At 49.9% G+C, this 27840-nt stretch overlaps 1 protein-coding gene across 1 annotated transcript in view; it reads left to right on the top strand.

The window, feature by feature from the left end:
• LOC128311389 (uncharacterized) overlaps window positions 1-27840 on the top strand; it is a 44445-nt gene that overhangs the window by 4839 nt on the left and 11766 nt on the right. The window contains exons 4-5 of the mRNA XM_053201401.1: window positions 17404-17534; window positions 18940-19186. Coding sequence (XP_053057376.1) covers window positions 17404-17534; window positions 18940-19186 — 378 coding nt within the window. The remainder of the gene's footprint in view (window positions 1-17403; window positions 17535-18939; window positions 19187-27840) is intronic.

The raw sequence follows: 27840 nt of genomic DNA, 5'->3' as shown, positions 1-27840 counted from the left end.
CCCAGCAAAAGCGGCTTTTAGTCCCATTCTGAGGCTGTGCGGGGGGTGTGGGCGCCCAGAACCTCCTCGGCCCTCGTTCTGCTTCCCCAGACTCTTTGTCTCCCAGACTCTTTGTGGGGTCCTGCTGAGCGCCCTGCCTCACAGGCGCACCAGCCCTGAGGGACCAGGCCGCCCTGGAGGAAGAAACCCAACAGCCTCGGTCAGTGCTGCCCCCCAAAGGACCTGTGATGCCGTGACCACTCAGAAAAACCACATGAGCAGAGGAGGGAGCGCCCGACAGGGGAGGAGGGGACCAGGCTGCAGGAGACGGTGGGCGTATTGAAAGACCAGGACTCTGAGGTTCCGGCACTGGGACCTCTTGTCCACCAAGCCTAGCTGTCTCCTGTGTGACATGGGGACAAGTCATTTCCTTCTCTGGGCCCCTGTAAGTGTAAGATGGCATAAGGGAAGTGGGGGCCCAGAGAAGCAGGTACTGGTTTTTCCCCACTGACTGCGGGGGCACAGGGGGAGGTGCTTAGGGTTTCTATAACGGTGAGCCTTAACAGAAACAGGTTAGTATAGTACATTAAACACAAAATGTGCAATCCAACAGGCCCTGCCTTGTCTTCCAACAGTTGAGTAAATGCATCAGTTTTCTATCACCATGTAACAAATAGCACAGTGTAGCGGCTGATGTGAACACCTGTTGTCATTTCAGTTTCATGGTCAGGAGTCCAGCCCATTTGAGCCGAGTCCCCTGCTCAGGGTCTTAGCAGGTGGAAATCAAGGTGTCCGATGACTATGTCCTCATCTGAAGGCTCAACGGGGGAATGTACCACCTCCAGGCTCCCTGTGGTTGTGGACAGAATCTGTTTCCTTGCAGCTGTCTGACGAGGCCCCATCCCCTTGGTCGTGCACCGGGGACCACACTCGGCTCCGAGAGGGGCTCTCGGGTCCTGGCTCATGGTTCCCTGCAGGGGCAGCTCACACATGGCTGGTTGTTCAAGGCCAGCAGGAGAGTCTCTGTGAAGAAGGAGTCTTACTTAACGTAAGAATGTTACGGGAGTCGTCACTGACTCACCCACGTCTTCAGACACAACCTAGTCCGGGCAGTGACTGTCTCACCGTAGTTACAGGTGTCTCCCACATCTAAAGGGAGGGGATTATGCAGGTGTATAGACATGGGGGGCGGGGATCTGGGAGCCCTCTTAGAATTCTGTCCCCCCGAGCTGCTCATCATTTGGTTTAGAAAATGTCTTCCTACTTGGCAGCTTCCTCTTCCAGGGCCCGACTTTCTTCACCTTTATAGGGAAAAATATATATTTCCTAGTTGCCTCTCTCGAGTCACAGTTTGGAGGGTCAAGCTTTCACATTTATAAGCTATGCTTCAATGCACATGGAAGTTGTTATTTGTGCAAACATATTTTTGTTTCTTTAACTGGGGATGTGATACCATTTTTTCAAGGGACATACTTTCCTTCAAGAGGACACAGGATTTTTCTTCTTTTTTTTTTTTTTTTAATGTTTATTTATTCTCGAGAGAGAGACAGACAGAGACAGAGTGTGAGCGCGGGAGAGTCAGGGAGAGAGGGAGACACAGAATCCGAAGCAGGCTCCGGGCTCCGAGCTGTCAGCACAGAGCCCGACGCAGGGCTTGAACTCACGAACTGTGAGATTGTGACCTGAGCCAAAGTCAGACGCTCAACCAACTGAGCCACCCAGGTGCCCCAAAAGGACACAGGATTCTTTGCTAAACTCCTACCTGGGTCTGGGGACTGATGTCATAAAAGCCATCCCTCGTCTGAAAAAAGAAAAACAGTAGGAGTGTTTGGGAATGGGGCAACTATTAGTCAAATAGAATTTTTGTTACTATTGATGTTTTAAAAAAATGAGAAAGTGGGGTACCTGGGTGGTTCAGTGGGCTAAGCGTCCAACTTCAACTCAGGTCATGATCTCATGGCTCGTGAGTTCCAGCCCCACATTGGGCTCTGTGCTGACAGCTCGGAGCCTGGAGCCTGCTTCGGATTCTGTGTCTCCTCTCTCTCTGCCCCTCCCCGACTCGTGCTCTGTTTCTCTCTCTCTCTCAAAAATAAATAAACATTTTTTTTAATGATAAAGTAACTTAAGAACAAGTAGTATAAACCGAAGAGCAACCAAAGAAATCAAATTCACCTGCCTGCTGATGTGAACTTTTCCTCTGGCGTTCTAACTCTGCAGAGCCCACGAAACCCACCCTGTGTTCAGGCATAGAACTTGGAACATTAGGGGGAGCATTAGGATAAAAGCCCGTTTTAAAAAGCTAATTAGGTTTGTAAAACAAGCTGATAGAAATTGGTTACTCACACTTGGCTTGACTATGGCCAGCCCTTTGTGTAATTCAGACTTTTTGTGTATACACGAGTCGTCGCATCATCTTTGGCAAAGAAAAGAACTTTCCCTGTCTCAAAACCTTGCACGTGAGCCCACCTTCCCAAAGAATGGGGCCAGAAGGCACGAGCTGCCCTCGCGCTTTCTTCCTGCCGGTAGGTGGTGAGGTCTTCCCTCCGACCATGAACTCACGGTGCCCTACCTCTCTGCTCGAAGACGCTGGTTTGCTCCCAATTCCTTATGTTTTTGCATCAAATTAAATTAACCGGTTGGATACTGACAGGCCACAAATCAATAGCAGACCGAAACGCTTAAAATATTCATGTGCTAGTTACCTCCTGGGACTCGCATTCATGAGGATAGATTAGATTGCCTGCCAGGTTATTGGAAGATAAGTCTGCTCCAGCATCTGGGTTTTTCCTCTCCTTCCCGCCTCATGACTCCTTCGCACATTAGTTGTGCTCACTAATCCCTGCTCAGAAGACAATCGGGCTAAGACCTGGAGAGCTGGGAATGCAGTTATTTGATTTACAAATGGAGACGATGAAGAAAGGGGCCGAGCACCAATTCCGGGCTTTGCTCTAAGCAAATATCCAAATTCAAACTAATAATGCAGCAATAATCGCCCCAGCAAACTGTTTCTCAGGCCGTGGCTGTGGGGGTTCATCCTGCGTCCTCCTAAATGTCACTACGACAGGTGTACAGGGGCCAGCCAGCGAACTAATGTGGGTTGGCCTACACAGGCAGCAGATAAACGCCACGGTCTCCATGCTCTGTCAGGGTCAACCAGCCTGCCTTGAGCCGGCGTGGACGGCGGGACTGGGATCCCAGCAAGCTCCGAGAGCCTGTGTTCTCTTTCTTCATAACCTCCGTGGAATTTGTGGTTATACCCCCATGTGTCTGCGTGTTTCTAATATTGCTTTATACAGATTGTCTGTTTTTATTTAAATTAATATTTTCATTTTAATTTTTGGAGGAACTACTATTTTTTAACCCATCTTTAGTGGTCCTGGTGGTTTCTTTTATTTTTGTATTCTTTTTCCCCAAAGTTTATTTATTTTTGAGAGAGACAGACAGAGCGTGAGCGGGGGAGGGTCAGAGAGAGAGGGAGACACAGAACCCGAAACAGGCTCCAGGCCCCGAGCCGTCAGCACAGAGCCCGACGCGGGACTCGAACTCACGGACCGTGAGATCGTGACCTGAGCCGAAGTCGGACGCTCCACCGACTGAGCCCCCCAGGCGCCCCCCCTTACACTTTATTTGGAACTGTTCAACCGTTCTTTTTCTATTTTCTTTAATTAACAGTTTATTAATCAATCATTTTTCAATACGTGTGCTTAAGGCTATAAGCTTCCCTTCACTCTTTTGTTCCACAGGGTGTTCACTGTTGTTCAATACACAATAATTCACACTTCAACTTTATTTTAAAAACATAAATATTTAGAATCATTTTCACAATAAAAATTCTATAAAGAAACATATTCAATGGAAACACAAGGACTAAAGAAAAAATAATAAGGAATGTAAACAAATGTTTTTCAGCACTCTGAAATGACCATCTACTGTTAATAATTATCCTTCGTGGATGCCCTTCACGTGTCCTTACGCATGCATCCACACACGTGTAATTCTATGTGCGACAGCTTGGAGCTAGCGAGAATAATGCTGAGCGAAATCAGAGAAAGACAAATACCACGTGATCTCACTCCTGTGGAATTTAAGAAACAAAACAAATGAACAAAAGAAAAAAAAAAGAGAGAGGGGGAGAGAGAGAGAGAGAGACAAGACACAGACTCAGACTACAGAGAACAAATTGATGGTCACCAGAGGGCAGGTGGGTGGGGGTGGGGAAAGGTGACGGGGATGAAGGGAACACGTCTCAGGATGAGCACTGAGTAAGGTACAGAAGTGTTGAATCACTATAGTGTACGCCTGAAACTAATACAGCATTGTATATTAACTATGCTGGAATTAAAATTAAAAACCTAATTAAAAAATAAAATAATAAGTGTATGTAAATGGGATATCACAACTACTATGATTTTTTAACAAATGCAAGTTTGCAAATGTACAGTTTGGGGAGTATACAAATGTATACTTTTACTGCTATAATTTTATTGTACTATTATCATCAAAGATGGTCTTTATTCATGAATTTATTGACAATGCCTTGGTGGCGCCCTTATAAATAGTTTTTCTTAAATCTTCTATTCATCAGTAAAAATGTACATGCTGTATTTATTGCTTGCATATCTATGTGTATACAATCAAGATTAATTTTACTATTTAAATAACCTGTAACTTTACTTTTTGTCAACTTCATCTATCAGTTTCTGAGACACCTGCTAGTAGTCCCCACTCATTATGGATTTTTCAATTTCTACCTGTAATTCTGTTGAATTTTGTCATATGTTTTGTAAGGCTGTAAGCTGGGTGCATACAAGTTTGTAACTGCAGTGAGTTACTGATAGATTATTTCTTTTGTGATCCATGTTATCCAGAACTTCGCCTAAAAATGTATTTCTTTCCATATTAAAATGGCTATATTAATTTCTAGGTAATATTTTTCTGGTATACATTTTCCTATCACATGATATTTAATCAATGTTTTAAGCATGTCTTATAAATTGCATCCAGCAACCTGTTTTCAGCATCAGGCCTCTGTCTCTTAGACGAAACATAAGCGAATTTTATATTTTCACTTACTATGATTACTGATACATTTCTACTGCCTTCTTGTGTATTTTCCATTGGCTATTTTTAATTTTTTATTTGATTTCTCCTTCTCTGTCTTCTGTTTGATGAGTCATTGTTTTTCAGTCCCTCGTTTTCCTCTACTTGCCTGGAACTCTTGTATTCCATCCTACCGTTTTAGTGGTTACCTTTCTATGTTCTAACTTGCCAATCCTTTGCATTTTTTAACGAGTATAAGGTTGGTCAATTTCCGTACCCTCCCCCCAAACGAGAGGAACACTTACGAACCCATCCTTTCCCTGCAGACCCCCTCGACCAGACTCCGCGGTATTCTCGCCCAGTACTTTCAACCCACCGCGCTTTGAGGTTATGAAAAACCACCTACAACACCTCCACACCAACAGAATTTACTTCTGTCTTTCGTCACCATCGCTCGTCTCTGCCAGTTCCCCCCCACCAGGTTTGGTTTGCTTCTTGCTGAAGTACATCCTTCGGTAGCTCTCTTAGCAAGAATTACCTGCGTACCTGAAAAGGTCTTTATGTCATACTCGCTTAGGAAGCTTGTTAGCAAGTGCAACATTTGAAGTCAACTATTACGTGAAATGCATCCACCATCACCCCGGACTCCTCTGTGGCTCGGAACCGGTACTCCCACCAGTCCACCTGAACACACTGGCTATTCACACCCACAGCTGACTTTGCCTCTGAATTGGGGATGTGGTGAGATTCCAAGAGTGCATGAGTCACCCGTTTTTCCTTGCACTGCTTCAGGGTGGGTACAGTGGGGTTCGGACACACAGTAGGATGAGCTGTGTCAGAGTTCTGTTCCCGTACATGGCTGCTCATTTAAAAAAATTATGAGTGAGAGGGGCACCTGGGTGGCTGAGTATCCGACCCTTGGTTTCAGCTCAGGTCATGATCTCACGATTTGTAGGTTTGAGTCCTGCAACAGGCTCTGTGCTGATGGTGTAGAGCCTGCTTGGGACTCTCTCTCTACCTCTCTCTCTGCCCTTCCTGCTTGCTTGCTCGTTCTCTCTCTCTCTCTCTCTCTTTCCCTCTCAACATAAATAAATTTAAAAAAATGTATGAGTTAGAGTGAATATTTAATTGTTGCCAATGAATATTTGTGCAATTTTTTGTTTTTGCTTTTATTTATTTCATTTGGTATTGGGACAGGGAAAGACTTAGTTTCCCTCCAATTGTCTTCAACTTGAGTTCTCCTGTGTTACTTTTATAGTTTGACAAAAAGTTTATATTTTCTTCTCTAACTTCTCCGGTAAGATCCTTGTGGAGAGAGATGCCATAACGTGTTATCTCTGAATCTTTCCCTACCAACCCTATTACAGAACCCTAACTCAATCAGACTCTTGGGGAATGTCGTTACCCCCCAGGAGAGCATCTTGGAGTTGGGAGTATCTGGATTCCTACAAGAGGTAGTGATGCACGAGGTGAAGGACAAAGGCAGCTACCGGGCCACCATGTGTACCTGACCTCGTAGAGTAAACACTGCTCCAAGAGAGGGGCCTGGAATCCCCTGGACCCCTTCCCTTCAAGATCTTTCTGTTGAGAATCCAGATCCATTCTCCACATCATGTAAACCCCTTTCCTGTAGGACACAAAAAGAGGTCAGGCTGATTCATGCCACTGAATAACCAACCCAACAATGACTGCTGGCTCTTCATCTGGCAGTGCTGGCTCAGAAGGACTGATGTCAGCGTGTCCGTGCAGCACAAAACCTGAGGACTGCTCTAGGGTGTGACTACTGCGGTTAAAAATGGAGGGCGGATGACTCAGAACCCCAAAATTATACGTTGAAAGATGAGAGCTCACAACCATTGCAGTTTTTTATGAAGCCAATGTATAAACACACATGTGCATGCACATACATACATACCTATGCACACATACACACATGCACACATACCGGTGCACACATATACACATGCACACACATACCTGTGCACACATGCACACACATACCTGTGCACACACACATGCACACACATACATACCTGTGCGCACATACATACATGCACACACATACCGGTGCACACATGTGCACACATACACACCTGTGTACACATGCACACACACCTGTGCGCGCGCACACGTGCACACACACATACCTGTGCACACATATACATGTGCACACAGACGCAGGCAAATACACACACACGCGCCACACTCTCTAGGACTAGAATATAGCCAAGAGTTCCACGATTCGGAAATTAATTGTAATAATTTGTGCTGTAAGTCCTGTGAATTATACTTTAAGAAGTGCTCCCTGCCTCTCAGTCTTCTGTACATTCTACGTATAAAAGGGCTTCCTGATCAATATCTCTTCAGGTCATTTGCCCACACTGAACAACACTGCAGTGACTCAGCATTACACCCCATCGACATGATCCATTACATCAGACCACAACTAAATTTATCTTCTTATGAGCAGGAAATGTGCTTATCCAGGAGCCAGAAGGTCTGGGTTCTTCATCCCATCTCCGGGGTATAGTTCCCTTATCAGAAAATGGGGTCTGGAGATTTCTCTGATTTCTCCATCCTGGCATGAATACTCTATCTGTGGGCATCAAGGGGTCGGGAAGTTCCCATTTCCGTGGTCCGAGGCGTCGAAATAGAGAACCTATGCCCGCACTGCTTGGGAGCGTCTCGTGTGTCTGTAACAGTTACAACAATTGCAGCAACGCCACGTTACCCTCGTGGGTGCAGACGACACATCATGGATCACGAAAGCACACACTAAAAGCACACTCTCCCGCTTACGGAAACATACCCCTCCTTTCACGTACCCAACAAATATGTTTACAATTCACTTTCAATCCACAACATTCCAAGCAGGGTTCCAAGGACTGCAGGCAGAGCAGAGATGATGTGGGCACGTCCTTCCCCTTAACTAGGGTGTCCCCACGCCATGCCCCACATGAGAATGATTCTAATGCCAGGTCTCAGGCACAAAAGTCCGTATGAGAAGCGACACACAGTGCTGGGCACAGATAGAAGGCAGGACCTTCTCCGGCCAGGTGTGAAGGAAGATCTGGGGGTGTGCGGGGGGGTGGGAACCAAGAACACCCAGAAAGATCATCACCCGGCAGAGACAGGAGCTTTCAAGTAAAAGCTGTACTTGAAGACTCATGAGTCCCAAGGTTTGGGGTGGCTTAAGTCACACAAACAAGTGCAAAGTGGCCCGTGGCAGTGGGGGGTGGGGGTGGGGGGGGTGCCTGGACGCTCTTGTCCAGTTAGGGTCGGGACCCAGCTGGGGGACCCCAAGCCGGCAGCGCATCCTGGGGGGGTCACGTAACCCCGCTGACTTCCCTTTCGTCACCAACAACTTGGGAACAGCAAAGGTCTCTCAGAGACGTCTTACCAGGAATTGAAAAAAACAAAGTGGTGAGGGGAACGGCTGTGATCTCGGACACTTCCCAGGGCCCCGGTGCTAGAGCGCTGGTAGGCGAGCTGGTGAGGACGCCGATCCCGTCCCCTGAGACAGGAAGATGCCTCCACAACTTCGGGTGTCGTACTCACTGCCCACAGAATGAGTGCCTCCCTCCAGGTGCTAAATAAGTCTAAACGCGACTGAATCCAATCATCATAATATGCAAATCTACACCTCGGATTCCGACGAGCCGAGACCAGACCGGACCCAGTAAGGTGGCTGCGGTTCCGTGAGGCCCCGCGAGCACAAAGTCACACTGTTTCAGGGGCGTTCTGTCTTCAGAGAAGGGGAGCCCAGGCCCTCTGTCGGTCTTCCCAGAGTTCTGACAGTCACGTTTTTACAACAGTAATCTGAGACTCCGAGTGTGGCGTGGCATTCGATACGTGCGTGATCACCACGAACTGCAATTAATTTTGTTTTGAACATACTCAGCGCCCCCGGGGAGGATTCCAGGCACGGCCGGGTCCGGCAGCCACTTCCCAAGCCCCTCCACGAACTCCCCCACCAGAAGACAGAGCTGCGCGGGGCGTGTCAGAAGCCACATCCCTGCCCACACCTGGGGGCGCTGCTCGGATGCCCCCGTGCACCTGCCCCTCCACCCCCAGCAGAAGGGGCTGGGATGGCACAGCAGCCCACGTGAGAGCAGCCAGGAGGAGGCAGCAAGACAGGCAGTGAGAGGGGACGGGACCATTTCAGCCTCGGGGCGGAAGGCAGCAAAGCCCCATTTCTCTCCAGATTGCGTCACTTACCCCTGAACTGAACAATGTCACTAAACACACAAGTAAGGAGGAGCAGTTCATACCCAATTTCATGAATAATTATCGAGCACCTTCGACGTGCCAGACGCTGCCTGAGGTACCGGGTCGGAGAGAGTTACAGGGGAGTGTGAAGATAAATAAGTCATAATCCTGGCCCTAGAGGAGCCCTTGCTGCGCACATGTATAATTCAAGGCAGCCGCGCCACGTCTTAGAAGAGGAAGCACGGTTTATCCCCAGCTGGGATACATCAGGGACAACAGCGCACTTCATCTGCATCTGGAAGACGGAGGAGGATCTCGGCTCGCAGAGGAGAGGGGCGAGCAGGGCCTGCAGACACAAAGAACAGCTCAGCCAAGGCAGGGATCGGGGCGCCAGGGCGGGCTCCCAGGATGGCAAGCAACCCGGCTGGTGGGGCGGGAGCTGCGGAGGGCAGGCCAGGGCCCACGGGGACAGGCACGGCTCGCCTCCGACTCCCCGCCTCTGCTCCACGCACACGCGTGTGCACACACACGTGCTCTCTCACACGTGCACACACGAATGTACGCGTTCAAACACACAACATTCACGCGCGCCCACTGATCCACATGCACGCCCACACACAAGTCTCACAAGCACACATGCATGCACACTCTCATTCACACGCACGCACACACAACCGATTACACTCATACGCTGATGACGGTGCGCACACACCCACGTGCAGATACACACACACGCATGCACTCAGCACACTGCCGCTCACATACACTTGCTCACGCTGGCAACACACCAGTCTCACGCACATGCGCACACTCACACACACACTCACAAAGACTCACATTTGTGCGCACGCACACAGGCTGGCCCTCGCTCACACACTGACCACTCCTGCAGCTGGGGTGTGCCCGGCACTCGGGGGCCAGGCTCCCAGCTCCCCCCCCTCCCCCCCGTTGGCTCTGTGGACACAATCAAGGAACTCTCTTGTTAGAAGGCACTAGGATGAAAATCTTAGGTCTTGGGCAAGTGTGGGACACGCCTGCCTCTGTTGGTACCCGGGAAGAAAACAAACAGCAGAGAGCATGACAAATCCCTCCCACAGACGGTGTTTCTCCTCCAGTCAGCGTCCTTAGAGCTCCCCTCCCCCTCCGGTAGGATCTTTAGAACGCCCCTCCCCCCTCACAGCCGAGCCCTGGATGCGGGGAGCTCAGCGCAGACAGCAGACACCCCCAGACACTCAGGGAAGGTGCGGCATGACGGCCCCCCGGGTCCAGAGTCGCACTCCTGAGCTAGGCCACCCTGAGAGGCTGGCTGACCCCCGGCGGGAGGCTGGGCCACACTGAGTGGCTAGGCAACCCCCAGGTGCTAGGTGACCCCAAAGGGATACGCAGCTCCCAGGGGCTCGGTGACCCCCAGGGGCAAGACTTGACCTCCCGTGACGCAGCCTCCCTCACCCACCTCGGCTCTGTGAGGTCTGGACCTGCCGCCGGAGGGTCTCTCGGTGCCACGGCGACCCACGTCAGACTCACGTGTCTGACAAAGTCCCAGACACGTGAGTGCAGACGCATTGTGGAGCAGTGGCTCTCCATGACACACTGCGCCCAAAACAGGCCCAGGTTACACAAGCCTGCTCTCCATACATTCGAGAGCAGATGCACACACTACTGAAACACAAAGAGCTCAGACAACTAGACAATGAAAAACAGAGAAATACAGCACGGGAATAACAGAAGCCAATCTCATGCACGCGTGCCAAGAGGCTAACCAAAATGTTGCTAAACTGAGTGTAGGGTGTATTTAAAATACCAAATAAGGTTTATGCCAATAACGTAGGAAAGATTCTCATGCAAATAATACTATTGTGATTTACCACATTCATATATTAAAAGGGAAAAAAAACTTAAAATCACCTTCACAAATGCAGAACAAACTTTTTGGTAAAACTCAAATGCTATTAGGGATTAAAAAAAACACCTCAGGGACGCCTGGGTGGCTCAGTCGGTTGAGCATCCGACTTCGCTCAGGTCACAATCTCACGGTCCATGAGTTCGAGCCCCGCATCAGGCTCTGTGCCAACAGCTCAGAGCCTGGAGCCTGCTTCAGATTCTGTGTCTCCCTCTCTCTCTGGCCCTCCCCCCATTCATGCTCTGTCTCTCTCTGTCTCAAAAATAAATAAATGTTAAAAAAAAAAAAACAAAAAAAAAACACCTCAGTGATTAAGAAGAGAGACCTTCTTTAATAGAAGAAAAGACAGCAACTAATAATCCACAACAAACATCATATTTAATGTTGAAACTTCAAAATTAGGAAGGAGATAATATAGTGCTTTTTGTAATGTAATGTTTTCTTATATAGGATTAGCCTTGTCTAGAAAGTTCTAGCCAGCTCAATAACAAAAGAATAAAAAGATATTTGGAAAAAATGAAATGAAACTGTCATTATGCATAGAGGTATGATTAAAACAAAGTGAAGAGTTAAGCAAGGTTGCTGGAAGCAAGATCAGTATAGCAAAATCAGGTACGTAAGCAAAAAGCAAATAGACGAAATTTTTACCAGATACTACTCGTTTCTCAAACAGTGATTGGGACCCTGACAGAGGACCCAGGTGCCAGCTTGAAGAGGGTCCCATTGGCTGAAGTTGGAATGATTTGAACAGCAAAATAAATCATGACAGAATGGACTATAAGTCTTCAAAGTGAATCATTCGGATACGAAAATTATTAAAGAATGGGGAAGAAGGCCCTTAGGATAGAAAAATACAATTGATGAATAAGGAATAAATTACGAAAACAGAAAATCACTATTTTGGCTCTGGCACAGTAATGATTCAAACAAAATTCATCAATGGCTGCCCCAACCTTAGGTGAAAGACTCTGGGGGGAACAGGATACTCGCAGCCCTTCAAAGAATCACCTCAAAAATCACTTATTAGAAAGTGAGGGAAGACACACGTATAATGTAGAAATCAGGAAAATGTAATGGCCAAGTGGTCAAGCTTCACATCCCAGTAATGCGACAAACCACACGGTTCCCAATGTGATGCAAAGGGAAGAGACATATCCCTCCAGGCAGGGCCCTTGTCAAATGAATCTGATAGCGGACTGGCAATTCAACAGCCTCAGGAACAGCCAGGTTAAGGAAGACCAAGTTTCTGTGGCAGTGCGGTGCAGTGTGTGACCCTTCATAGGCTCCTAAATCAGACAAAGGGGGACGACAACAAATATTATTAGATAATCAGTGACATTTGAATTTGGATTACATATAGGAAAAGGAATACTATTATATCAATGTTAAATTTCATGAGTGTGATAATCATGTTGTGTTTATATATTTTTTGTTCTTAGCTAATACAACTTGAAATGAAGTGACATGATATATGCACCTACATATGTGGAGGGAGGGAGGGAGAGAGGGGGGGGGGAAGCAAATGTGAAAGATGCTGACAAGTAGTGAGACCAGGTGAAGGGCATGTGAGTGTCCATTGTTATTCTAAAGAAATATTGGCTGAAAACTTCCCTAATCTGGGAAAGGAAACAGATATCTAGATCCAGGAGGCACAGGGAACTCTCATCAACAAAACCAGACTCCAACCAAGACATGTTGTAATTAAATTTGCAAACTGTAGTGATAAAGAAAAAAATCTTAAAAGAGGCGAGATAAAATAAGTAACTTATAAGGGAAAACCCATAAGACTAGCAGGAGATTCTTCAACAGAAACTTGGTAAGCCACAAGGGGGTAGCATGTATTCAAAGTGCTGAATTGGAAAAATCTTCAGCCAAGAATACTCTATCCATTAGAGCTTGTATTCAGAATGGAAGGAGACATGAAGAGTTTTCCAAACAAACAAAAACTAAAGGAGTTTATGACCACCAAGCAAGCCCTGCAAGAAATATTCAAGGGGACTCTTTGGGTAGAAAGGAGAGACCAAAAGGGACAGTATATAGGTGAGAAACACAAAAGCTGTAAAAATGAATATTTCTGTAAAACATCCATCAAGGAACTCACAAAATAAAAGGATGTAAAATACGACACCATACCTAAAACATGGGGAGGAAAGGAATAAAGAATGGATCCAAACTTAAATGAGCATCAACTTAATACAGACTTCTCTGTGAGAAAGAGGTTATAGACAAACCTAATGGCAGCCATAAATCAAAAACCACTAATAAATATACAAAGAATAAAGAGATATACAAATATATCACTAAAGAAACCCATCAAACCATGGAAGAAAGACAAGATCGGAGAAAATACTCAGAAACAACCACAAAACAAGGGATAAAATGGCAATAAATACATATCTATCACTAATTACTTCAAATGTAAATGGACTAAACACTCCAATCAAAAGACACAAGGTGACAGAATGGACAAAAAAAAACAAGATCCATGTATGTATTGCCTACAGGACACTCATTTTAGACCTAAAGACACCTGAAGCTTGAAAGTGAGGGGATGGAGACACACCTACCATGCAAAACGATGTCAAAAGAAAGCCAGAGAAGCAATACTTATATTGGACAAAATAGATTTTAAAACAAAGACTGCAATAAGAGACAAAGAAGTATACTATAGGACAATAAAGGGGACAATCCAACAAGAAGATATAATAACTGTACATATTTACACACCCAACATACGAACATCCAAATATGTAAAACAGTTAATAACAAACATAAAGGAACTAATCAATAATATACAATAATAGTAGGGGACTTCAATACCCTACTGACATCAACAGACAGATCATCCAAACAGAAATCAATAAGGAAACAATGCCTTTGAATGACACATGGGAACAGATATATTCTGAACATTCTATTCTTAAAACAACAGAATACACATTCTTTTTAAGTTCACAAGAAACAGATCACATATCAGCCCACAAAACCAGATGCAATGAATTCAAGATCAAAGTCACACCATGCACCCTTTCTGACCACAACACTATGAAACTAGAAATCAACCACAAGAAAAAAATCTGGAAAGACCATAAATACATGGAGGTTAAATAACATGTTACTAAACAATGAATGGGTCAACCAGGAAATAAAAGAAGAAATTTTAAAAGTACATGGAAACAAATGAAAATGAAAACACAGTGGTCCAAACCTCTGGGACGCATCAAAAGTGGTCCTAAGAGGGAAGGGTAGAGCAATACAGGCCTATCTCAAGAAGCAAGAAAACTAAACAACCTAACTTTATGCCTAAAAGAGGTATAAAAAGAACAACAAACAGAACCTAAAAGCAGCAGAAGGAAGGAAATAGAAGAAATAAATGTTATAGATGTTAGATAAGTAAATAAATGTTAGAGCAGAAATAAATGTTACAGAAACTAAAAGCAAAAGCAAAAGCAAAAACAAAAAACACAATAGAACGGATCAATGAAACCAGAGCTGGTTTTTTGAAAAAAATCAATAAAATTGATGAATCTTTAGCCAGATTTACCAAGAAAAAAAAAGAGAGAAAGGACTCAAACAGAATCACAAATGAGAGAGGAGAAATCACCACCACCACCACAGAAATATAAACAATTATGAAAATATTATGAAAAACTACATGCCAACAAACTTGACAAGTGAGAAGAAATGAATAAATTCCTAGAAACATATAAACTATCAAATCTGAAACAGTAAAGAGAAAATTTGAGGAGACCAATAACCAGAAAAAACATGGAATCAGTAATCAAAAAACTCCCAACAAGCAAAAGTCCAGGGCCAGACGGCTTCACAGGAGAATTCTACTAAACATTTAAAGGAGAGTTAATACCCATCGTTCTCAAAGTATCCCAGAAAATTCATTCAATGAGGACAGCATCACCCTGATACCAAAACTAGATAAAGACACCACTAAAAAAGAAAACTGTTGCTGGGAATGCAAACTGGTACAGCCAGTGTGGAAAACAGCACGGAGGTTCCTCAAAAAACGAAAATACAATTACTGTAGGATACCGTAATCACACTACTGGCTATTTACCCAAATCATACAGAAATATTAATTCAAAGGGATACATGCACCCTATGTTTCTAGCAGCAGCATCTACAATAGCCAAGATATGGAAACAGCCCAAGTGTTCATCGATAGATGAATGGATAAAGAAGATGGCATACACGCGCACACACACACACGCGCGCGCGCACACGCGCGCACACACACGCACACACATGCACACGCACACACACTGCAATATTACTCAGCCATCTAAAAGAATGAAATCTTGCCATTTGCAATGACGTGGATGGAGCTAGAGAGTACAACGTGAAGTGAATTAAGTCAGAGACAAGGATCCTATGACTTCACTCATATGTGGAATTTAAGAAACAAAACAAATGAGCACAGGGGGAAAAAGAGAGAGGGAGAGAGGCACACCAAGAAATAGACTCTTAACTCTAGAGAACAAACTGGTGATTACCACAGGGAGGTGGGTGGGGCAGAGAGAAATGGATGAGGGGGATGAAGGAGTGCACCTGTCGTGATGAGCACGGAGTAATGCACGGACGTGTTCAATCACCACACTGTATGCCTGAAACTAATGTAATACCATATGTTAACTAACTGGAAGTAAAACAAAGACTTTAAAAAATAAAATGAAAAAAGAAAAGAAACTCAACACACCACAAAAAATTAATTAATTAATTAATTAAGTTAAATTCCCAAGCCCCTGGAAGTCAAGGTTACTTCATGCCGGACTCTTTCCCTTTTGTGGTAGTGTGTTACTGATTAAAATCTGTCTTGTCCACTCTAATTAGTGTCCAGCTTTGTTTGTCTCCGATGGCATGCACGTACATAATGTCGTGTTTAAGGAGGGTCAGGGTCATAGACACTGCAGTAATTCTAAATTAATGCAGAAGTTCCTATTAAATTCCTATTAAAATCCTATGGAACCTTTATAGAACCTGATACGCTAATTCTAAAATTTACATAGAGAACTAAAGAGCCAAGATTTGCCAAGAAAACGTCCAATACACAAAAGGAGGTAAAAGCAGGAGATGGGGGGCAGGGGGAGAAGGGCCCCTGCTGGTGGCAGAGCACATCATCCATTAAACTGTGGTGCAGGGGCCGGAGCTGACCCATGGACCCTGGCCACACCTGTGTGACACACTCAGAAGAGCTCGAGAAGTGACAGAAACCCCATCAGAAGTGAGCAGGAAAACAACGGGCCATTCAACGAACAGAGGTAAGATGACCACTTGCATGCGTACAAGAAAAGGCAAATTTCGGTCCGTTCTACATCCCCAATCAGTAATCAAAAGGAAATGCCAGATCCATCACGACCTCTAAGTGAAAACGGAAAATGTATACACAGTTGAAGAAAATACAGAAGATTCCACCATGGCCTTAGGGTAAGAAAGGGTTTCTCATAAACAGATGTAAAAAACACAATCCAGGGAGAAAAACTGATCGATCTAACTTTAAAATTAAGAATTTAAAAATAAGAATTTCTGCTGTCTGAAGACACCATAACGAGGGTGAAGAGACAACGTGTGAAATGGGGACAGGTGTCTGTAACACATCCAACTGACGAGCAGGGTCTAGACTCCGTAAGATTCCAGGAGTCAGAAAATAAATAGGAATAGCACAGTGGAGAATGGAGCAGAAGGCACGACCAGGCCACAGAAGCAAAACCACGAGCCGTCAGAAACAGAACAAAAGGAAAGAAAACCTCAACTCCATTACTGATTTGGGAGAGCAAATGACAGCCTCCACGGGATACTCCAGAATCTGGCAAAATCCACAGTGACACAGACGTGGTGTCCATCAGGCCATGTTGTAGTAGGGACCGTCCCCGGGTCTCAGGTGCAGGGACACTCACTCCGTGTTCATTCTACACAGCAGTCTGCAGGCTGGCTTCCCATGAGGAGACCCAGGCCAGAGGAGGGTCTCAGGGGAGGCATGAGGTCACATGAAGGGGTGGGACGCCTCCTCCCTGAGACAGGAGGCACAGAGTTGGAAACACTCCTGCACACACACAGGACAATCGACCTTGTCCACTGCCGGCGTGTCAGCGGGCACAAGCACTTTGGAAACCACAGCCGGGCGTTACTTACGTAGGTTCGGCTGACTCTCCCCGCCGCCCAGCCGTGGCACTCCCAGAAGCACACCCTCGGAGGCTCTGGCTCACGGCCCGGAACAACACACCCGGGAACGCTCAGGGTGACATCGCGCCCACAACCACCAGTGCCCTGAGCAGGTCAGACCAGTGCGCCTTGGTGTCTACACCACGGGACAGAGTTCCACAGTGACACCCACACTGGAAGCCATGAGGCACAGCCACTCTCAGCGGCACGCGTGCACCCCCATGCCAGAACGGTAAGCACAAGGCAGGTCAGCAAGGAACTTGTTCAGTGGTACTCACTTCATCCTCAGATCGAAAGCAGCAAGACTAAACAAATGGAAATTTCCAGAGTAGGGACCCCTTAAAGAAAAGGCAGGAACTGTGGGACACATCTAGAAGGTAGAGGGCCAGTCCCTGTGATGGAGAGGGGTGCAGGGTACAGAGACCGAAGAATCGGTCCCGTGACATCCCATTTTGTAAACGAGGCTGGGCACTGCTCTGTCCACTGGATGTGTAGGTTACATGCTCTTTTGTACGGAAAGTATATTTCATAATAATTCCTTCTTTTTAAGTGTATTTATTTTTATTTTTGATAGAGAGAAAGAGAATGCAGGGGAGGGGCAGAGAGAGAGGGGAGGGAGAGAGGGAGAGAGGGAGAGGGAGGGAGAGAGAATCCCAAGCAGGCTCCACACGGTCAGCACAGAGCCCGATGCAGGGCTTGAACTCACCAACTGCAGGATTATGGCCGGAGCCGAAACCAGGAGTCGGGCGCTCAACCGACTGAGCCCCCAGGCGCCCTATTTCGTAACAATTCTTACAGCTGCAGGGGCCACAGGCGAGGCGTGGAGGCCGCAGCCTGGAAGGAGAGGCCCTCCTCTGGCGAGGAAGCCGCGGCCAGGCACTCGCCGCACAGGCGGCCGGCCTCACGGAGCAGGCGCTGTGTGCCTCCGGAGGGACACTTTCCACCTGGGCTGCAATCCTCGCGTGTATCCGCGCCACAACCCGGGAGGGCGTTACTACCACGATCTCTGCCTTAGAAATGCCGAGGGCACAGCCACCACCCGCCCCGCCCGGGAGTCGCCCGGCCCCGCCTCTCCCGGTGGGTGCCCCCAGTGGGCCAAGACGGGGCCGGGAGGCATAAAGCAAAGCACCGGGAAGGGCCTTCAGGCCCCGCAGCAGAGTCCCAATCCCTCCTCGAAGGCCCAAAGACTTTTCCCGGCCTTTCTGATCCCCGCCAACCCCACGCCCCGACCTCGGAGAGGGTGCGGTGGGCTCAGTAACATCAGGGCATCGGGAGAGGAGCTCCTGGTCCCCGGGACCTGCCGAGGAGGAGAGAGGGCCTCTGCAGGTGTGGTCAAGGCGCGGGTCTGGAGATGGGAGGATGTCCCGGTGGTCCGGGTGGGCAGTAAACAGAGTGGTGGGAAAGAGGCAGAGGGAGGTCGGACACGCACACAGAGGAGGCCGCGTGAGGACAGAGCAGAGAGAGGTCCAAAGACACTGGCCGCGAAGACTGGAAGGAGGAGGCTACGTGCCGGGAGCTGGGAGAGGCCGGAAGGGTCCCCCCCACAGCCTCGGGGGGAGCACGGCCCTGCCAGCGCCTACGCTCCGGGCTCGTGGCCCCAAAACCGTCAGACGATAAACTCCTGCTGTTCCGCCCAGGACACTGACACAGAAGGTGACGCGGAGGGACGGAGAGGCCCGTCTCCCTCCGCGCACACGACCCCGCGTGCATAACACGGGGCTGGGGGGCCACGTCCAACCACAGCACGGGGTTCGAGTGCTCCCCTTGGCAAACGGACATTTTCATCACACAGACGGGACTCTGTGCCCTCAACAGGCTGAAGGCTCCTTGTCACGGAGCAGCGACCAGACCGTTAAGGCCGGGACGGATTCTCCCAGCGAGGAGGTGGGTGGAGGGCCGGGCGGGGACGCACCAGCCACGGGAGGACGGAGGGCAGGGGTGTCATCAGGCAGACACGAGGGCCCGCAGACCCCCTCCCCCCACCCCCGGACGGCAGGGAGGGCAGACGGGCCACACGGCTGCAACCCCATGTGCGTACTTTCTAATTAACGGGCTTGATGCGTTAGATCGGTTTTGGTGACAGTGGCAGCGCTCATGACTCAGTGACCACTCGCCTGCTGCCAAACAGCTTGGGTTCCGTGTGGGAGTCGTGGGCGCCGTGCAGACACATCCCCGAGCATCGGGCTGGCGGTGACGGCCACGACTGAGCCTTTGGGAGGGAAGACCCTGGGCCCCCGGCAACAGTGCGGTTGTGGGGGGGCCCTTTCCCTCCAGGCCCAGGCACGCCCCCCCGAGACAGAGCGACTCGGCAGGTGCACGGTGGGCTCTCGGAGTCGAGTACAAAACGCACCGTGTCTGCAGCCCCTGGAACCCGAGTCAGGACGTACCTCCACCCCAGCCGTGTAGACACAGAGCCGCGCTGTCTCGAGAAACACACTGTCCCTCTCAGAGTCCAGCCAGGGGAATGGCCACAGGGCTTCCTGCCCTCTCTAAAGACACAGCCACCCCACTCCGGCTTTGTTCCACTGCGTCCGAGGGGAACCTCCTTCCCTCTCGGGATGAAGCCTCACCTCCCCGCTCCGGGGTTGGGCCATCAGGGAGGAACAAGCCACGAAGACCCACAAACTATCTGCCTTCCGCCTGGGACGCCCCTCCCTGAAACAGTGAGCTCTGTGCTAGGTGACCACTGAACAGGAGGGCGGGGGGACCATACCGAAAGTGCAAGGTGAAACCTTTCTCCCCGACCTGGGCGCGCCAATGGGGACCTGTGCCGGGGGGTTCAGGTCTGGTCTCCTCATCACAAGCTTGAGCATGTGGGACGCAGTCTTGGGCCATCTCCCACCCTGCACGGGGTGTCGAGGAGCAGAGTTGCGTGGGAACTCTCTCAGACGCGCAGGTGCTGGCCCTGAGTGATGGAGAGTGACGCCCGGGCCCCCAGAGGGCACGGGGAGGGCCGTCACAGGTGGTCACATGCCAGGAAACCAGAAGACAGAAGCTGAGCTGTGCGAGATTGGAAACCCGGGGGGCAGAGGGGTTGCCAGAGCAAAGTGCTCTTTAAATTTTCTTTTTTAATGTTTATTTATTTTTGGGAGAGAGAGAGAGACAGAGCGTGAGCAGGGGAGGGGCAGTGAGAGAGGGAGACACAGAATCTGAAGCAGGCTCCAGGCTCTGAGCTGTCAGCACAGAGCCCGAAGCGGGGTTCGAACTCCCAAACTGCGAGATCGTGACCTGAGCCGAAGTCGGACGCCCAACCGACTGGGCCACCCAGGCACTCCGCAAAGTGCTCTTTAAAGAAAACTCAAGTTGAAAAGCAGGAATGTCACCTTGAAGACAGAGACAGGCCCAGAGTGCTTGTCCCCAGCAGGCACCCCGGGTGGATTTTATGGCCACGGGAAAGGACAGGGCAGCGAGGAAGGATAAACAGCACAAGGGGATGACCGAAGGAGGAAAGGAGAACGTCGACAGGAAGACCAGCAGGTCCCGACCCAGGGCACGCGGTGACAAGGCCACTTGCACAGGACCCTCAGAACGTCGCGTCCAAGCTGAGTGCTTGGTCAAAAGCTGTGTGCTTTACTCCTAGATGCCTCTCACCTCTCTGCGGTAACCTTGGCCTGCCCCTGCCCACCGGCCTTCCCACTGTTCCCTCGACGCAGAGCCAGAGGGACACTCGGGGCTGGGCACAGCGTTGGAGATGCGTGGGCACGCATGGAGATGGCCTGTGTTGGCACGATGCTGACCAAAAGTGTGTGCTGTTGTGGTTTCTCCAACGGCACCCGCCGTTGCGTCCCAGAGAGAGGGAAGGGGATCTAGGGAGCACAGGGAAGACTCTTCAGGGCAGGAGCAAAGGACACGGGAGGGCGCAGGGGACAGAGGCGGGGCCCACCCTCCTTCTGGAGGCGGCCGCTCAGCGGGGCTTGAGGGTTTGGGAAGAAGGTGGCAGAGCGGCTCAGGGAGTCACGGCGTTGGGCATCCGGGCTGTCGGTGTCTCCGTGGAGAGACCACGGGGCCTCTATCCACGGGGTCCTGTTCTCCCACCCCCACCGCCCGCTCTTTCCCGATGCAGAGTCAAGGTCAGTAAATACTTGCTAAAAGAACCAATACTGAGGTGCCTGGGGGGCTCCGTCCATTAAGCGTCCAACTTCGGCCCAGGTCATGATCTCACGGTTCTGAGTTCGAGCCCCACGTCAGGCTCTGTGCTGACAGCTCGGGGCCTGGAGCCTGTTTCCGATTCTGTGACTCCCTCTCTCTGCCTCTCCCCTACTTGTTCTCGTCCTCTCTCTCTCTCTCTCTCTCCCCAAAATAAATAAACATAAAAGAAATTTTAAAAAAGAACAAATACTTGCACCAGGGTCTTCTGCCCCCTTAAAAGCCCTTTTCAACTTTCACACGTTTACACATTTAATTAAACCCATTGTACTGGTGACCATATCCTCTCCCTGGCCATCTACCTCGCACACGAGACTTGGAGAGACTCCCTTGTACTTGGAATAGAATCTGTACGGATATAATTGCCTACAAATCCATCATTGCTGTTGCGTGTTTGCTGTGCTGCAGTCGGGCTCAAGAATAATTATAAAGGAAGGAAACATATACTAGCATAACACAATATATTTAAAGGAATCTTTCAAAAGCTAAATAAAGCCGTGGAGACGAGTGAGGAAGCCGGGCTTTGACAGGCCTGCCCCAGGTGGGAACGGGGTGTTTCCCCGAGAAGCGCTGAAGAAGGGGAGCGGCTTGGGGAGGACTCACTCGGTGTGCGGAGATGTTTGCCTCACGTATTATCCCAAAGGCCTACATCTCAGCAATAAAGGCTTTTCTTTCCCGCCCCTGGCTCAGAACTAAAGCCCCAAGGCAGTCATTGGAAAGACTAAAATGAAACAAAATTTACATAAGCAAACTCGGCTCCCGCCAGCCCAGATGCACGGCTGCTGGGCCTGGGCCCTGGGCGCTGAGATAAGCGTGGCCTCAGGCAGAGGAAAGAACACAGGAAGCACACACCTGGAGCTACAGGGGGCAGGGGGGCAGGGGGGAGACATTCCAAACAGCTTCGGATTTGGGGCACAAAATTTTAAAGAGACAGAGTGATCTATCCCAGACCTTAGTCGTCGGCTCAGAACCTGGTCTCTTTCTGGGACAATTTTCATAGTGTCTCTACCCATATTCCTGTGCCCAGGACCCTTCCCCACCCCCAAATTCTCCGCATTCTGCTGCTGGAGATTCTGACTCGGCAGAAGTCCTAGCTTGGGACATCACTGCTACCCCTTGTTGTGGATCGAACTGGGTTCCCCCGAAAAGCTATGACAAAGTCCTAAGTCCAGGCACCTGTGAAGGAGGTCTTTGCACATGTCCTGGAGTCGTGTGGCTCTTAATCCACCTTAATGGGTGTCCATATGAGAAGAAGGGCATTTGGATGCAGAGACGCACAGGAGGGGACAATGAGGGCAGAGCCTGCAGTGACACCGTGATGCCTCCAGAAGTGGAGGAACTCTGCGGGTCGCCAGCAAACCCCCAGAGGCTGGAGAGGCTGGAGAACACTCCCCTCGCGGCCTCAGAAGGAGCCAACCCTGGCGACACTTGACCTCAGAGCTCCAGCCTCCGGAGCTGTGAGGATGTGCCCTTCTGTTGTTTTAAACCCCCCGCCCCCACCCCCCCAGTTAGTGATCACTTGCTCGGCAGCCCCAGAATCTCACACAGACCTGAACTCCTGTGGACGGGATACTTCCAGAGCCTTGGCAGGGTGAAACACCATCCTCGGAGGCAGGAGGAAGGACACGGAAAAGTGTAGGCGACAGAAGATGATGTGATCGCTTCTAGGAGACCTCACTCCCATGTGAATCGCTGAAGCTTCTCCTTCTGGAGGCAGAAGCTGACTTGGAGACTGGGGACTGCGGACAGCTGTTGGAAGAACGTGGGAGACAGAACCGTCCCCACGTGGGACGGAGCGCGCTCCCGCAGACAGGCAGACGCGGTCGGGTTTGCCTGGGCGGAGGAGCAGAGCACGGGCGGGGGTCCACCCAGGAGTGCACGGGGACATCCTCGGGGTCGCACGGCTGTTGGCTGCCCTGAGAACCACCGTCCGCACGTCTGGAGACGGTCCTCGTCCACACGTCAGATCCTCAGCCTGACGCGTCCCGGCCACCATGGCGGGGCACCGGCAGCCTTCACGCTGGCCGTGAGGGGCCAGGTGACCACAGACAGCCCAGGGTAGGAGGCTCAGACGGCCGTGTCGCAGGTCACCCAATGGGATGGCACAAATGGCAGCAGTAACAGCCAACACCCACGCACCACATTCTACGCGCCAGGTGCCCTTCTAGGCAGTATACGCACTATTAGCTCCTGTGAGTCCCCCAAAACCTTATTATCACCCCGCCTTACAGAACAAGTAACCGAAGCATTGAGGTTTGGCAATGTGCTCGAGACCCCCCTGCCAAGAACGGCAGAGATGGGATTTGAACCCAGGCACCGACTGCCAGAGTCCACGCTTGCCACAGCGCACAGACCCGAGATGCTTGCTGATAGGCCGACTTCACCGGGGACGTGCCCACGGGTGTTTACGGCACGGTCCCCGGGGTCTTCCAAAGCTATTTGCAGAAAATCCTACGGATCCTGAGACGGATGCGGGCCGAACAGGACAAACAAAGGCCACTCTGTGGTTGCTATGGGGACTCCCGTCGGGACACTCACCATCGCCCAACCATGGTGTCAGTGGAGGCCACTGGAGAGCAGCCCCGTCATTCCCAGACCACAGGTATCAACGGGGCCACTGGCAGTCACACTCCCACCTCTGCTCAGCAGCACGGCAGGGCTCCCCCACTTGGTGTCATGGAGGCCAAGCCGAGACCTGTACTCACGCCCTACTCGGCAGTAAGGAGGTGCACCTCCCTTTCCTGCCACAGCAAACAGAAACAGAGACATCAGTATACACGAGTATATACCAGAGATCCCATATACACCAGAGATCCAGGATATACCATCGTACCCCAGTTATCCAGGTTCTAATCAGAAGCCACTTGTCACACTAAACACCAAGAGTATCTCAGACAAACTGAATGAAGAAAGACAACAAGTAGACCCAAAACCAAGAGGACCAACATATTAGAATTATCTAACAAGGATTTTAAAACAGCCATGATAAAAATGTATCCACAAGTGCAGATACATCAGAAACACACAAATAGAAAGCCTCAGCAAAGGGACACAGTTCAGCACAATAGGCAAAAAAATTAGATAACATGACCAACTACAATTTATTCCCAGAATGCAAAGCTGGTTCAATATTCAAAAATCAGTCAGTGGTGGCCATCTGTATGTCTTTCCTGGAGAAATGTCTGTTCATGTCTTCTGCCCATTACCGGGGCGGGGGGGGGGGGGGGGGATGGTGAGACCAGTGATGGGGATGAGAGCACGCTTCTCATGATGAGCACTGACTGAGTGATGTATATAGGATTATTAACTCACTATATTGCACACCTAAAACACAACACTGTATGTTAAGTATACTGGAATTAAAATTTAAAACTTAATAAAAAACAAGAATACCTGTGTACCCAAAACAAGACAGAATTCAAAACTCAATAATAGAGACGAAAAAAGCCTGTCAGTTACAGAAAACAGAACAAAACAAAAAAGTCAGTCAATGTCATCCACCATACCATCATGCTGGAGAATGAAAAATCACGTGGTCACATCAATCAGTGTGGAGTAAGCATTTGAAAAACATCACACCCATTCATGATGAAAACTCAGAAAAGTAAGAATAGAAGGAAACCCCCTCAACTTGATTAAGAACATCTACCAACAACCTAAGCTAATTTTATACTCAATGGTGAAGGGCTGAATGCCTCACGCATAACTTTGGGAACAAGGCAAAAATGTCTGTTCTCACCATTCTTATTCAGATTAGTGCTGGAAAATCAAGCCAATGCAATGAGGCAAGAAAAGGGAAACAAAACAAAGCCTACGGATCAGAAAGAAAAGAATAAAATGGTTTCTGTGTGTAGATGGCATGACCATCTGTGGACAGATCCCAGGAAATCTACAAACAGCTCGTAGAACTAATAAGCGAATTTGGGAAGATCACAGGAGACACGATCAACAAACAGAAATCCCCTGCATTTCTATACACCAGCAACGGACACACGGACACTGAGATTAAAATACAGTACGATGTATAATCACGTTCAGGATGAAATACTTAGGTGGAAATTTAACAAAACGTGTACAGGCCTTGCGTGTTGACAAGTACAAAATGCTGAAGAAATCCGTTGGAGATTATAAAAATCAAGGGGGAGACACGCCATGATCGCGGATTGCCAGATTTGACAGAGCAGATGTCAGTTGCCCCCAGACTGACATAGAGATTGAGGCAATGCCCACCAAAACCCCAGCGAGATTTGTATTTGCACATACAGACAAGATTATCCTAAACTTTACATGAAAAGCAGAGGACTCTGGAAGGAAGAAGGGCAGTGGGGTGACCACTCAGGGAAGAGGGACGGGAACGCAGGTCGAGGGTGGCACATTGGGTAATGTGGCACCGATAGGCCTAGAACACAAAAGCTGCATTTCTAGCTAAAATGCAGACAACTTCACACAAGTCCATGTCCCCTGAGACAAATGTCAAGGAAATCCTGTCTTTAATTACATTACAGGAAGATCCACTAGAATAGTTTAAATACACAAGGGCCGTACCAGTAGCACAATTTGTTGATAAAACACATAAACATGGGTTTTATTATCTTAAAAGAGCGACTGACGTCCAAACTAGAGCAGTATAACAACTACAACAATGGGAATTTGTAGTGGACACAGGGCTAGCCGTAGCCATCCAGTGAATTCTAAGGAAAAACCCACACCCGGCCACGTGAGGCTTGAACAGATCAGGGTAAGGATTTCAGACTTGATTCTAAGTGTGCGAGAAGACCGTTAAGAGGGTTTTAAGAGGGGCAGTGATGGGAAGTGATTTACATCTTAAAGAGATAATTGTGGTTCCCGAGTGGAGCTCAGGCTGTGAGTATAGAGGGAGAGCCCTCAGGAGCTACGCGGGACCCAGAGCTCCAGCCCACGATCGATCGTCAGGAGCCAGGGTGGCGCATGGAGCAGACCGGGGGTGGGGTCGGGCCAGCAGGACCGGTGACACCTGGAGCCTAGAGAAAAGGGAGAAAGGGGATGATTCTCACGTTTCTGCCCTGCGATCTGCCGGAAGGCGGTGCCCCCAACCAGGACGCAGAAGGCTGTGGGGGAGCATCTGAGCTGGGTTTTCAGACGCGTTCTAGAGCCTCTGGGCTCTGCCGCTGCGGGGTGCCCATTGGTGGGCATGACTGTGTGCCCATAAAACCTTGTTTACAGTAGGCACCGGTGTGGGGCTGGAGTTGGCCCTGGGTCGTCGTTGGCCACGCCCCAACCTGGGGGGTGAGGTTTCGTCTCTGGCGCAGTCGCACGGCTCCTGTACCCTAACACTGTCACCCAACAGAACATAAAATGGAATCGGAATGACATTTCCCGGGCCCTTTGCATCATGTTCCGGCTTGACGGTCCCTCTTCTTCCTCACCTCGCGTCTTCCTCTGTGCCTCCCTACACTTCCAGTCCATCTGAGAAACACCACTGATCCTAGAAAACCGAACTCGGGCATCACTTGGACTTCGCCGGGCTCACCAAGCAAAGTCTGAGAGGAAACCGGGTGCGGGTGGCTCACGCGGGAGGCGGTCCTGGGCGTGGGGACACGAGAGCGCCATTTAAGGGCGTGGTGCTGATGTCGCCACGGGGGCAGTCAGACAGGGTTCCCTGGGACCCCAGAGGAGGGTCACAATTGTGTGTCAGGAGGACAAGGGGCAGAGCCCGACTGATAGCCACCACCCCGAGCGAGGTGGGCTTCCCACGCAGGTTCCAGCGGCCCCATGAGTGTGCCGGGACCCAGGCTGCGGGACACCATCTGGGGCATGAGGCTGGTACCCACCATCTCCCCGCACCGCCCCACTCCCACACTGGGCCCACACCCGCCCCGCGGTGCTCCTGCCTGTTGTGCCCCCGCAGCCCCGGGGACTTCGCTCAGGGGTTGGGGGGAGGCCCGGCCTTCGCGGGGCTCGTGCTGACCCGCCTCCACTGCCAGGCACTAATGCAGGTGGATGCCCCGAGTTCACACATATTCTTCCTCACCCCTGCCTGCCGTGGCTGCAGCCTCCCCCTCCGCTCCTCACCCCTGCCTGCCGTGGCTTCAGCCTCCCCCCTCCGCTCCTCACCCCTGCCTGCCGTGGCTGCAGCCTCCCCCTCCGCTCCTCACCCCTGCCTGCCGTGGCTGCAGCCTCCCCCTCCGCTCCTCACCCCTGCCTGCCGTGGCTGCAGCCTCCCCCTCCGCTCCTCACCCCTGCCTGCCGTGGCTGCAGCCTCCCCCTCCACTCCTCACCCCTGCCTGCCGTGGCTGCAGCCGCCCCCTCCGCTCCTCACCCCTGCCTGCCGTGGCTGCAGCCTCTCCCCTCCGCACAGTCAGGCCAGTAGAGTATCTCTGTCCTTTGCCTGTTGTTGGTGGGCAGCAGGAATG

This window comes from Acinonyx jubatus, chromosome A3 (genome assembly GCF_027475565.1).
Source record: "Acinonyx jubatus isolate Ajub_Pintada_27869175 chromosome A3, VMU_Ajub_asm_v1.0, whole genome shotgun sequence".
Taxonomy (NCBI): domain Eukaryota; kingdom Metazoa; phylum Chordata; class Mammalia; order Carnivora; family Felidae; genus Acinonyx; species Acinonyx jubatus.
The sequence above is the reverse complement of the archived record's forward strand: the minus strand, read 5'-3'. Positions and strand labels throughout refer to the sequence as shown.